This window comes from Rutilus rutilus (genome assembly GCF_951802725.1).
Source record: "Rutilus rutilus genome assembly, chromosome: 24".
NCBI lineage: Eukaryota > Metazoa > Chordata > Actinopteri > Cypriniformes > Leuciscidae > Rutilus > Rutilus rutilus.
In genome coordinates, this window is record NC_140228.1 from 13,917,329 (window position 1) to 13,931,354 (window position 14,026).

Sequence of the window (14,026 nt, forward strand, 5' to 3'; positions counted from 1 at the left end):
AACTTTTTATAAGCGCCTTTGGGATTTTTCATACAGCGACCTATATGCAGGTTTTGGGGTGATTATTTACAGAATACAGTTCCGTAGAGGAGGGAGGATATGTGGTGGTGGATATGGATTTAATAAATTCTTCATAATTCATACACAAGTAGCCAGCCACGAGCCATCCCTTAGCCACACCTCTCTAACAAAAACGTCCGATTCTCCTGAGATATCTGGCAACACAGTAGGAGCTAACTTACAGCGATCAGGCGACCGAGCGGGTTTAGTTAGTTAAAAGCTTTTTGCCCTTTAACTATCTATACAGGTAAGTGCAAAAATATATGTTTGTGTCAGTACATGAATACTACTATATCTGAGTCATACTTGTTTTTATGTAATAATTTAACACTGAAGATGCCGTTTATAGGTTCTTATAAAACGTCGTTAGCTTTAACTGGTAAACAATGCTAGCCAGCTAGCAATCAAACGACCTGTGGCCAAAACTTAAACATTTATTATTTACAGTTATGCTTTTTTGAAATAATAATTTTAAGTAGAAATTGTTTTAGTTTGACCTCAGCCATGAGGTGTTGTTTTAGCTACCCGTGCTAATGTCTTTAGCAATTGGCTAATATTCTCAACGAACGAGCACTTCATTTTAATTTCTCCGAAACACTGTGGTTCATTTTGAGTTAATTAATTGATATCATTATCATACTTATTGTAATCTTTTATACGTGCATATTTTTGAACGGGCGTTTTCCTTAGTCAAGGCTCAGCTCATTTATTTGAACCCCTAACTAGTTACATGACTGCTACTGCCATACTATAGTAAACACACGTGTTATAATATTATGAAGTACAACAAGAGATTGGAAGTGTGCCTGATCTACATTATGTAAGATGTCTGAGAATGGATTAAGCCTGCATTTATTGTTTGTAGGTGTTGTAATACGTGCTCTAACACCGAGGAAGTCTATTGAACAAGTAACTTAGTCTATCTGCTTATTAAAAAAAATACACCTTTGTTTTAATCTGTCTTAATTTAAAAGAAGTGGTCGAGCTTGTGTTTATTGTAATGACTTAAGTGGAACTGGGGTTTATTTCTTGTATTTTAAAGTGTTTCCAGGTCTAACATGTGAAACTGTCCTCCTTTCCCCCCTGTGACATTCACTCTGACATTTGCCATTTCACCAGGCAGCAGCTAGAGGACTGATAAACTGAGTTGTTTTGATATGGGAAAGCAGCTGGCATGACATTTTCTGTAGCTGTAATATAATATGTGCCCTAAGGAAGTTCAATAACTTCATTCCCTTCTTGTAATTTGAGATGTTGTGTTAATCTGTTGGCAAGTCATTCCTCTGTTCAGCTAAAAAAGACTTTATTGTCTGCGATTCGAGGGAAAGTAAGTCAGTGCTGTGTGACAGGATAAAGATGTTTATATTTCCCATGCATTTTTACTTGCATGCTTCGTTCTTGTTTTAGTCTGTTTGGTCCATTACTAAACTATATTTGGAGCTCCTCCCTATAGAGAAGTTTCTAGCTCAAAGATAGCACACATCTGGTTTAACCAGAGTTCCTAATTCAGGATGACAGCACACTTCACAGCAACAATGTCTCATTCATCACCCGGTGACAGATAGAGCAGTTTTCAAAAAAGAGGGTGGAAGTTGAGGTTGGAGGGGCATGCATGGAGATTTGCATCTCATTGGATAACCGAAACACTTCCTCAATCTCAGTGTCTGACTTTCTGTTCACTTACACATCAGGATCCACCTGAAACTGGAGAGAAAGCTGGAAGATATCTGACAAATGTATTTCTTTCTGGTGTAGGTGATAGGGAATACAGCATTTAACTGTGTTTTGCTGTGATTTTACACTACAGGAAGCCCACTCTTTTCAAAATGGGGGTAAAAGATCGCCCTCAGTGCTATTTTGATGTGGAAATCAACAGAGAACCAGGTAAGATGTTACAATCATTGCTGTTTGACTGTTCTGAATGGTGTTGTGTGAAGGTCAAATAGTTAAAAGTACAAGTTTTGATAGATAAATGCTTAAAATGTTTGCTTTTAGGTTATGTATATCTGTTAGGCATTGTATTTCAAAATCAAATACAGAAACTATCTTTAGCAGCCAACATTAGTGTTTTTGATCAAATGTTGTAAATAGTAACATTTAAAAGGGGTTCAGAGTAGTTATCTTTAACTTAAAGCATTTTTGTGCTGAAATTTTGAAGTTATGGAGCTTGTACAAAGGATAAAGAGTTAAATCAGCTAATAATAAATGCCTAATAACGAAAGCGAAGCATTATATGTGCATGTTTTATAAGTACTTGGCTAATGGCAGTTAATATTCATGTGCCAGTGTCCAGTGAGTGAGAAGCTGTTGTGGCAGTCCACACCCTGACCTGCAGGGCTGTTTTAATGAACCACAGACTTAGTGTGTACTAAAAAACGTCTGGGTTTCACCTCAGTCTACCACTAAATATGTGTTATAAGAGAGACGTCTGCTTCATAAAGCCAAAACCTCTTATTTAGTGATTTTACACCCATTATTTTACAAAGCAAATGTTTTAACACCCTGTTTATATTCATTTTATCACATATAAATGAATTGGATAGGCCTGTCTTTATGTATTTTGCAAAAATTATTTGAATATGAAGGAGGTGTTGCCGTTTGCCACACTGAAATCAACCTAAAAATGATAGCTAATAAATTGAATTATTTTTTTATTTTTTTTATCAGCAAGCTTAAAACTTATACATTTCTGATCCACGAGTATAACGTTTCCTTCTGCTTTCTTCTAGTTGGACGAATCGTCTTTCAACTGTTCTCAGACGTTTGTCCCAAGACAAGCAAAAATTTCCTTTGGCTGTGCACTGGTACGTATACTTGACAGAAATTGCTTAACATGCTACAGCAAGTTATTTTACCTAGACTGGGTCTTTAAACACGTAAAGAGCTCCAATACCAATTCGTGTCCATGTACACAAGCATAAGCTTATAGGGATATAGCACAAAAATAAACCTTTATAAGGTGACTAAATCCTGGCTGTATATCAACCAAAGCTGTATTTACAGCCTGTTCCTAGAAGACAGAAGCTGCATTAGGCTGCGTTGAGATGCTTTGGTCATAAATTAAAGTTGGTAGTGCTTTGGGTCAATGCAGGGATCTTTTTTCTCACCAGCTGAGATTGAAATGAGAGACTCATGCCTTCAGCTGACTGTTTTGTTGCATAAACCAATCCCCATGTCACCCACACCCTCACCCACCCGTATTCATTTCGGTTTTATCGGAATCTCTTCCATGCTGATCAGATTGGATTAACCTTTTGCTGTCTATGTAATTGTATACTTTAGAGCAGATTCCAGTTTTTCAATTCAGAGTACAGTACTTTACAGTATTAGTATTCATTTAAGTATGTCCACGTTTTTAAAAGCTTAGTCTGTGGTCTTTGCTTTGATTTATGTGCATTTCTGGACACAAGCTCATTTCTGAGCTGCACATACCAGGTCTGTTATATAAAAGTAATCAGAAATGATGTAATTCTTTGGTTTGCTTGCAGGCGAGAAAGGCAGTGGCAAAACTACAGGAAAAAAATTATGCTATAAAGGCTCAACTTTCCATCGAGTTGTAAAGAACTTCATGATCCAGGGGGGTGATTTCACGGAGGGTATGTGCAGCCATACTCATAACTGACTCAGATATATGGAGATGGTTGGTTATGCTCAATTGTCTGTGTGCTTATAAATGAATGTGCTTTTCTTTGCTTAGGCAATGGAAGAGGAGGAGAATCTATATATGGTGGTTTCTTTGAAGGTAAGCCATCTTCAGATCGATCTGTTCTTTATCAAGCACTCAGTAACCTTAGCAAGGTCCCTTAATTTGATTGTTTTAACATCTTTTGCATGACTTTTGAATGGGCATCTCAGTTCTGTGCATGAATTACCAGCCATTGTTTTATTTTTTTACCTCGCTGTTGCTGAGAATCTTGTCTCTGTGATCTTAAAATGATCTTCTTTTTTGAGTCAGCATGGAGATTAAGGGCTATTTATTAATTTAAAGGTCCAGTCTTCTTGCCTAAAATTTTCAACATATTCTTTTATTTATAGAGATTGTGGTCTTTTGCAAAATGAGAAGGTAAGAGATGTACACAGTGCAGTAACACAATGCAGTCTAAACATTCCCTATTCCCAATCCCATATGTGAACCATGACAAAAACGTCCACACTGCACAGTGTGCTCATGGATAAGTGGACCTTGAAATTGATTTGGTTGACTGACTTCTCTTTTTTTGTTGTTTTATTTTGTTTCTTTCTTAATTGTTCCAGGGTGGCTTGTCATGCAATACAATACTCTTGAAAAGTATTAGTTCACCTAAAACTTTAATAATGTGCAGGTCAATCTTTTCTATGCAATTGCAATAAACTTTTACAATACTTTTTAAGTACTGTCAAATCGATTAATCGATTCGAGTTTGTGTTTATATATTATATTTTTATATATTGTGTGTGTATATATGTATATTTATGCACTACATACACACACATATATATATATATATATGTGTGTGTGTGTTTATATAATATATAAACAAACTTTTATGTTAGAATTGATTAATCGCGATTAATCGATTTGATAGCACTATTTTTTTAATAAAACTTTTATGGAGCTTTTGCATCTTTTTGCAGTTGCATCGAATATTTTTTTCTTTTCATGGTCTCTCTATAGAAGGAAGTAAATCACCTGGTTTGGAATGTCATGAGAATGTGTAAAAAAAATAAAAAATAATACTGTTCAGTTTTGGGTGACCTATCCATTTTAGAAATAATTTGGCATAAACAGTTTTAATGTAAACTGTAGTTGTTTTAGTGGCCCTCAGAATAGAAAATCTCTGCTTTTACACAAAGGAGCATAAGAAACACTCAGAGTTCAGAAGCAGGATAGAAGCATCACTGATGACAGGTGTTCACGAACATCTCTTTTCCTGCTGCAGTCCTTCTCCTTAACACGACTTTTTAAAGCAGTCGACAAGCACTCAGTGTCCTTCTTTGTCCGTATCTCTCTTCAACAGATGAGAACTTTACTCTCAAACATGACAGAGCCTTCCTCTTGTCGATGGCCAACCGTGGTAAAGACACAAATGGGTCCCAGTTTTTCATGTAAGTAGTATTTATTCTGGTATAAGACTCACAGAGGGTGTATGTATGTAAAGAATCAACCATTTATCACCAGACCTTTTGCTTACCATTTAATATGACTGATTGGTCACTATTAAATGACACATGCAATATGTATAGATTACGTATTCCCCTAGTGTTCAAGATAATTTCTACAGAGCTCACTCATAGCCTTTGCACTGTGGCACAACTTAAATTAATGTGCATTTGAAAGCCTGTATCTGTTTTAAGAGCTTGCCCAAAAACACAATGAGCATCTGGGCTTCTAATTTTGGCTCAAGTGTAATTCTCTCATACTTATGTTGTTCCAAATTTATTGACAAGACATCTCAATAGAATTTTTAAAGACCACTAGTGATGTACCTTTTGCTATTCACGCTCACGCTGTCTAACTTTCCCAGACCTCTTCAATCTCTTTACCATATATAAATACACACACACACATATATATATATATATATATATATATATATATATATATACATATTCTGACTTTTTATTTTGGAGATTCTACATAGTGTACATGTTCATGTGGGATGCAGGTGCATTTTCATCTCCCTTTTCCCTTGTCAATGTGCATTTAGAAATATTTTTACATCAGAAAGAAATTCCTTTTTTGCCTACAAATGTATTACAATTTTTCTCTTGCCGTTTTTGTGTAAAATTTGCAGAAACTCTAGCATCCTGCTCTACCAAGGTAAAGTGTCTCTCCAAGGCTGTGCTTCTCTCTCCTGACTGTGTATTTCTGGTTGCTTTTAGCTAGCACTGGCTTTTGTTTATCTTTAAATAATGTTTTTATCTCATTAAATACCTGTTCTCCCATTACAGAGAACCTGATGTCTTTCAATTATTGATGTATTTCAAGTTTAGCATTACAGGATGTATTTTCCTGCCATGGACACACTGATTTCTAATTGAAGTTGTCCCTATGATATTTTTAAACAGGTTTAATTGGTTTTGTCAGCATAATGTTGGCAGATGTTGGACCTGTCCCTGTTCATCATTAGTATTTATTCATCCAGCCTATGTTATTGTGCAAGCACTGCTGGTTTTAAATTACTCTGAATTTTGAATTTTGTTTGAATAGATACACTCAAATTTCTTCTTGATGAAAGACTGAATGTGTGTGTGTGTGTGTATGTGTGTGTGTGTTTTTTGGACTAAATTTTCTTCCGTTTATTTTTTTCACCCACATGTACCTGTTGGATGACCTGGACTCCATTATGTAATTTGCCTCATAACAGAACTACAAAGACAGCACCTCACCTAGATGGGTATGTTCATAAGTGGACTTCATTTAACTGGTGTAGTTCAAGCCATACTGTAGGAAATTGCTTGAACTACAAGTAATTTTAAAAGACTCATTTAGAGTTTAGAAATAATTAAATTATTCTAACTTATATTTATTATTACTTGATTTGTATGCAAGATTTTCTCTTAAATCCCCAAAGTTTTTGTAACTAAGGATTGTTGGTCTAATTTAGAGTGCATGTGGTCTTTGGGCTGGTCATCTCGGGCTTTGAGGTCATAAAGAAAATTGAGGGGCTGAAGACCGACTCAGCCAGCAGACCCTATGCTGATGTCAGAGTGATTGACTGTGGACAGCTGATTACAAAGTCTGCTAATGATGGTAAGCTTGTTCCTGTGAGTGAGAGACCAACTAGGAATTTTGGCTGCAGACCTGCCGTCTGTCACTATGCTGTCTGAACTTGCCTGTATCTGATGGAGAATATTTTTTTAATCTCCACATAAACTGCATTGTGCGGTTAAATATGGTATTTAAAAATAGAACGGGTGCTTTGAAATACTGCTGACTTTAATACACTTGTCCTAGCCAGGCATGACATGACAAAGCATCAAGTAACAAATCACTTTTCCATGTTGAGTTTTACCCCTAACCAGCCATGGCAGGTGATGTGCTATAATCCAGTCGCTTATATGTTGTTTATTTCATGCCATGTACAGAAAGCTCCAGTTCAAAATAAACTAATAAAATCACATGTTCTGCGCTCTGATAATGTAAACAGAGATAAAGAGAATGAATAAATTACATTCTGTGTAATTACAGCTGTTCAGTACATTTTCTGACTAAGTTTGATGTATTTTCTGTAGTTCTTCAAGGCAAAAGGAGGAAAACGTTCAATTCTGAGGATGACTCGCAGAGTTTCTCAGAGACTTCATCTCAGTATTCCTCCTCTGAAGGAGAGTCTGACAAGAAGTGTGCATCTCGAAAGAGGAAAAGAAACTCAAAGAGTAAGCACTCAAAGAGAAAAAGAAAAGACGCAGGGATGGAGGGAGACGCAGTTAAAACAGCAGTACATGGAAGGTAAATTACTGTAAGCAGTGTAACCATGGTTGACCTTTATTTAGGTTGTATAATATAAATATATGTTTTTCCTGATTCACAGTCATGGTGAGGGAGAGATGGCAGAGGAAGATGATGGTGAGGCTGAGCAAAATGTGAAAAGGGAGAAGCCTGTGGTTCGACCAGAAGAGATCCCACCCGTGCCAGAAAACCGTTTCCTGCTCCGCAGAGACATGCCTTCCCAGGTGGAGACCATTAAAACGTTAGTGCCTTTTTTACAATTCAACAAACAGATGTTCCTCTTTTTATTCAAACATCACAAGAATCTGTCCTCCCCATCCCCAGTTATTAGATAATATCTGAAATTCTCTGGGGCAATTTTTAAAGTGTTACAAGCAAACCATAGTGATTAATATTTTAGTTTTCTTGCTTAATGATTAATCCCTGAAATCCATGGGTCAGTTTTGATGCTATATTTTAAACCAATAGAGGTAGAGTCTTGAAACTGATTCTTCTCTCACCACCTCCCCACCCCACAATAGGGTTGTACAGGACATGGTCGTGGCAGCAAATGACACCAAACCAGCTGTCACAAAATCTGGACGCAAGATCAAAGGACGCGGAACTATGGTATGACAGCCGTGAATTACATTTATACCACATACAGAAAAAAACTATGACACAGAATGATATTGTACAAAGGACAACGAACAAAAAGCTAAAAAAAAAAAAACTATATCAGTTGTTTTAATTCTAATTATCTAATTCTAATGATTTGACATTGACTCTTAAAAAAAAGTGCTTGATGAGAATGTTGGTCTGTTTGATAGGCCATGCATTAAGTGTAGTTTTTTTTATTCCCCCTGCAGAGGTACCATACACCCCCTCGGTCAAAGTCCAGATCAGAGTCAGAAGGGGAACGGGGGAGCAGTGAGACTCCCCCACACTGGAAAGAGGAAATGCAGAGGACCAAGGCTTACCAGCCCCCCAGCGTGGAGAGATGGAGTAAAGGAGAAAGGTATGTTATGTAATGTTATGCATGAAAGTATGAATCTACTGTATTTTTCATCAGAATTATTTATACATGGCAAGCTAATATTAGGAGTTTATTTCTGGTTTATCCGAGTTCATATTCTTTTGATATGCTTTTTTATGAAAAATATGGTTGGAACTAGGGCTGGGCTATAAAACGATAACAGTAATTATTGCGATATAAATTTTTTTGGATGAAATTATAACAGAAGTTTAATACATTTTCGATGTAATGTTTAATGCAATTTGCAAAAAATGCTGCGCTTGCGTGTTGCAGACCGTTACACTGATGCCAGTACCAATTTGCCTACCTTATAAGCGCTGTAATTTCTGCTGTGTATGAGATACATTAAGCGGCAAACAAAACAGAGCTGCTCGTTTACTTGCTGGCCATCTCGATCACGCAACCACTAAACAGCTCTGTGAGATCTATAAAACTATAGCAGTTTATGTTATTTCTATTATATTAAATGTATTTAGGCTACTGTTTTTCATAAATACCATAGAAACAATATAGTTACTTTTTACCATGGTGGTAGTGAGGTGCAATGCATGGTTTTACCTGTTGTTAACGTGATCCAAATACAAGAAAGACTAAATTTTACCAAATGAAATTTTACCCTATAAAAATGAGGTTATTAATTTTTATTTTATTTTTTTTACCGTTTTTATCAACATAAATTTACATCTGCATTCCAACTCAGGCTACTGCTACTGTCATCTCAATATAATGTCACATGTACATTTCTAAGAGACAAAACATGTAATTTTAAATTTTTAATTGTTCATCTGTTTGGCTAGTGTTTGTCATGTTCTGATGATAAAACCACAATTAACTGTCTGGTTTCTACAACTTTCATTCAGGAGCCAAAATTTGCCTTTACATTTTTAAGAAATAAAGATTTGACATAATTACAGATATCGACAGAATTAATTTTTTTATCATGATCATTTTTTGGCCATATCATTCAGTCCTATTTGGAACAAAGATTTGTACTTCCTGTAATTTTTTAACTATTGTTTAAACAGATGGGATGACAGAAGTGACACCCCAAGGTCTAGGTCCAGATCAGAAGAGCATTCCTTAAGTGAGGCCTCTGTAAACTCCAGTCGGTATCAATCCAGAAAAGAAAAAAAGAAAACCAAACGCAAGAAGAAAAATAAGAAACGTAAGCACTCAAAGAAACATAAAAAGAACAAGACTAAAGAGACCTCTCTGTCTGAGGGTGAGATGAATGGGTCCTCAGGTAAAAGGTCAAAACTCTCAGGTCCTACTGAAAGGAGACATTCTCGATCACGCTCTCGTTCTTACTCTCGTTCGACCTCGCGTCACTCCCACAGATCGTATCGATCTGAGTCAGAAAGGAGACGTTACCTATCAAGCTCTTCTAAAGATTCACGATCTTATTCGAAGTCCAGGAGCAGATCCTATTCCAGAAGTCGCTCAAGGTCTGAGAGGCGGGGCCGGTCATCCATGAGGTCAAGTCGTAGTCGATCAGGGCGGTCTGTTACACATTCTAGGTCACGTTCTCGATCTAGATACAGGACAAGGTCAAGAACAAGATCAAAATCTAGGTATAGTTCAGAAACCCCACCACATTCCAGGAAAAGAAAGGAGTTGAGATCCCCTCGAAAGTCAAAGTCTACAGAGGGTGGTATTTCCAAATTAGACAAGCCTGCCCCTAGATTGGTTCAAGGTGAAGAACCCAAAGCACCAGCAGCAGCATCTTCAGAGAGTGGCTCTGTTTTGCCTTTGAGTGACAGTCCACCTCCCTCTCGATGGAAACCAGGCCAGAAACCCTGGAAACCCTCTTACGTCCGCATCCAAGAGATTAATGTAAAATCAGCCCCAGCTTCTAATGCACTAATCAGCCCATCATCAAATGTACCTCTGGAAAAAATGTCCTCTTCAAAGCCAGACACGGCTGTTAGTCACAAAGGCCTCAGCAGCAGTAACAGTAATGTTCCTGATAGGCTCCTGCAAAGCAGTTTGTCCAGAAGCAGGTCACGTAGTCAATCGAGAAGCAGCAGCAAATCACTGAGTCAGTATGGCAGCCGATCTTCCTCCTGCACTAGGTCAGAATCATATGGTTCAAACAAAGAAGGATCCACTGAAAAAAAGAGAAAACGTAGTTCTCACAAAAATGGCCAAAATAGGGACAAGCATGCAAATCATGGTAGTGGCCACAAATATACATCTCCCTCCTCAGAGGATTTATCTGATAGTCCATACAGTCCTCTCCACGGACAAAATGATTCCTTGGTACAGAGAAACACACTTGATTGTCTGTCAGATCTACAGGCAGTGGCAATGAAAAGCAAGAACCCCATTCAAAGGAAAGAACAAAACAACAACAATGCATCAGGATGGGAAAGTGAAGGAGAGAACTCAAGTAAGAACACTGCTGCAGAACACAACCAAATCCCTGTTAAGGAGGAAGGACTTTCTGAAACAAAAAAGAGGCAGATTTTGGCTCGTTGCTGGGAGTCTGAGAGTGACTCTGAAATGCCAAACAAAATGGTAGGTGGTGATGCCAAGCATGTGTCTGAAAAAGAGGAAGGAGAGGCTAGTTCAGAATCAGAGGATGATGACCCTTTATGGTCAAACCATGGGGCAGAAATGCTCAAGCTATCAAAAAGTAATGAGGAACAGTCTGCAGACAAAAAAAATTCAAAACACAAGAAGAAAGCCAAGCGTAAGCACAAGCACAAAAGGAAGAACCCTTCCAGGTCAGGATCTCGCAGAACCAAGGCAAAGAAATCCAAGAAGCATCAGAAGCCAAAAGAGACATTTCACTGGCAGCCTCCACTGGAGTTTGGTGATGAAGGTGAAGAGGATGATTCAGTCACTCAATCAAAACAATTATACATAGCAAATCCTGATTCTGTCAGTGATGCAGTAAAAAGGCATGTAAAATCTGGAAAGATCAAGCCCAAAGTCTCAGAGAATAAGGATCAAGATAAAGAGATTATCGAAGACAAGTTTTCAGTAGAGTCTTCTAAAAGTATTGATGAGAATGGGAAGATAACTAATCGCAATAAGCTAAATCGCAATACTGCAATTTCAGCTCAAAGACATCCAGAGATTCCAAAGCCAACCACAGATCTAGAGACCAATCTTTCAGACACTAACTTGACAAGAGTCAAATCAAGAGACCCAAATAAAGTTGAGAGATGTTCTCCAGAGCGCATCCCAGAGGCTCAGCAACCAGGTCCCAAAGCGATGGGCTTTTCCCCACTGAAAAATATTCTGAATAATAGTAGTGTGCTTGTTCCATCTCAAATAGAAAAAGGAAACTCTATTACTATTGGACCTACTTTATCTCATGGCAGTCAGCCAGAGGAAACCGTACCCGGTGGCAGTCCTGTTACAGCAGTTGAAAATAAATGGAAACCTTTGAAAGACATGAATGTTATGCAGGCCATCAGTACAAAGACTTTCATTATGAAAATAAACAAACAGCAAGATCAGCTGGATAGAAAGGCTCAGGGTCTCAAAATTGAGATCAAGAGCAAGAGTAGAGTCCGTCCAGGATCCCTCTTTGACGAGGTACGAAAGACGGCTCGGTTAAATCAGAGACCCAGAAATCCAGACAGCTCAAGTGAAGAAGAATCTCTTCCAGCAACAGGAGAAAGAGCTGGATCCCTTAATCACTCTCAGAACAAGTCACGGTCTGTGTCCAGTCACAGGTCCACACGCAGAAGTAGGTCCCATTCATATAGCCACTCCAGGAGCAGGTCCAGAAGCTACACCTACACTTCCAGGTTGGTTACAACAGGCATTGTTTTCCTGTCTACATATGTCCAATCTTTCAGGTCAAGTCAATTTTGTATGTGTTTTAATTTTTCACACAGGAGCTACAGTAGAAGTAGAAGCAGGAGTAGATACAGTAGAGGGCACTCTCGTTCTCGAAGTAGCACCTACCGAAGTTATCGTAGGTAAGATATTTATCCCTGCTTCAGTCTAATATGTTTTTTTTTTTTTAACCCATTGGTGTGTATGTGTAATGTCTAATGTTCCTTATTAATTAAGATGGCATGTGATCTTGTTTTAGTCACACAGACAGTAGGAGTCGCTCTAGAAGTCGGCATAGAGGTCGCCACACATCAAGGTGAGCATTGAGTCAAAATTATTAATGCACTTTGTAACTTGGTGTTATTTAATTATTCTTTGCAATATGCGTTTTATTCCTGGAAATACAGGTCTGAGTCTTACGATAGTTATTCTAGCCGCAGCCGCAGTCGTAGCAGGAGAAGAGGGCGTCGGAGAAGCGAGAGCTCTGATCGCAGGTCCAGGTACATCATAAATAAATCCTCGTATTATCACAACTGTCTTGCGTGAATTTGATAATGTGCCTCACTGAAGCTAATTCTTTGATATCTGTTTTCACGTTCAGGTCATATCGCTCCTACAGTCGCAGTTCGTCCAGGCAACGAAGTCATAGCCGAAGCAGTCGATACAGCTGAGTTGAATTTAAAAGAAGTAGCAATAAGCTGCCTTATCCTCCTTCAAAGGCTTTTTTGAACGATAGACTCAGTTTAAGTTTTGTGAAGTATGTATTTTGATGTCAACTGTGTCATCATGTAATGTGTAATTTGAATATGTTCTACTGTATTTTTCCACATGAGTCTATGTATGAATGTCACTGCTTTATTCTGGTAAATTTTTCTATTATTCCTAAGAAAATGTGCACACAAACTCTTTAATTGTAAAGCTAAGGTTATATATAAACAGCCTCTTACCTCAGTCTTTTGAAGATGAGAACTTGTGAAATGTAAGTCATGTTTGGAAGGATTTTAACATGCAGTCAATGGTGGACATGGATGGGAATTGTTTTGTTTTGGCCAAATTAATGTTTTGTTTAAAAGGTTGGCCCTCTGTGCATTTTTTTATTTGTACATAAAAACAAAAAGTATTTGCTGAATGTATCTAGTGCTGCTTATTGATGCACCATTTAAATATAAGAAACTAAACTTGCCAATTGTAAATAAAACTACATTTGTTTGTGAAATCCTATAATGTGTATTCTGTGAAATGACATTTTCTTGTAGAAACGCTTACTTCATGTTTCATTGACTCCTGCAAATGTACACAAAGTTGACTATGATGCATTAGGATAGAGTCATTGCAAATGCATGTTATTTTAAGTCCGTTTCAGGCTTGTTTGTTAATATTGACCTACAGTGGCTCTACAAGTATGTTTGCTTTTTTTATTTAGTCCTGCACTACAGTGGGTTTGATTAATTTAAAACAAGTGTGTCAAATAGGTGAGGGATCCCAAATTGCTGGTGTACACCAGGACCAGGATTGACAACCATTGCACTGACATTACTGTGTCCAAATTCATGTACTTTCAGAGTATGATTAAGAATTCATTTATTGACTGTTGATAAATTGTTATTTAGGTGTGTAGTGCACATATACTGTATTTCTAGGCATACTACTCATACTGTTAAAGAACTGTTTAACCATAAAGGGCAACAAATCTTGGTACTTAAAGCATTTACACACAAAAGAAGCTGTTC

General features: G+C 37.6%; 1 protein-coding gene across 2 annotated transcripts; it reads left to right on the forward strand.

The window, feature by feature from the left end:
- Positions 1-202: 202 nt before the first annotated feature.
- Positions 203-13,512, forward strand: nktr (natural killer cell triggering receptor). 2 transcript variants are annotated; one of them, XM_084399437.1, is made up of 17 exons: positions 203-307; positions 1,868-1,944; positions 2,790-2,864; positions 3,549-3,656; positions 3,758-3,802; positions 5,058-5,145; positions 6,408-6,437; positions 6,648-6,793; positions 7,276-7,489; positions 7,572-7,730; positions 8,011-8,098; positions 8,338-8,486; positions 9,530-12,265; positions 12,356-12,439; positions 12,556-12,612; positions 12,704-12,796; positions 12,898-13,512. In XM_084399437.1, exons 2-17 carry the CDS (start codon positions 1,887-1,889, stop codon positions 12,965-12,967), a joined length of 4,200 nt encoding a protein of 1,399 aa, XP_084255563.1. In that variant the 5' UTR covers positions 203-307; positions 1,868-1,886; the 3' UTR covers positions 12,968-13,512. The 2 variants fall into 2 exon arrangements, with proteins under 2 accessions (XP_084255563.1, XP_084255564.1); XM_084399438.1 differs by lacking the exons at positions 203-307; positions 1,868-1,944; positions 2,790-2,864 and adding an exon at positions 4,096-4,123 and having other exon boundaries at positions 3,590-3,656.
- The last annotated feature ends 514 nt before the right edge of the window (positions 13,513-14,026 follow it).

What these genes read in the sequence shown, in the direction of transcription:
- nktr (XM_084399437.1), top strand. Translation starts at nt 1,887, where the DNA reads ATGGGGGTAAAAGATCGCCCTCAGTGCTATTTTGATGTGGAAATCAAC. An exon ending in TTTCCTTTGGCTGTGCACTG is followed by an intron (nt 2,865 to 3,548) that starts GTACGTATACTT and finishes GTTTGCTTGCAG; the next exon opens with GCGAGAAAGGCAGTGGCAAA. An exon ending in CAGGTGGAGACCATTAAAAC is followed by an intron (nt 7,731 to 8,010) that starts GTTAGTGCCTTT and finishes ACCCCACAATAG; the next exon opens with GGTTGTACAGGACATGGTCG.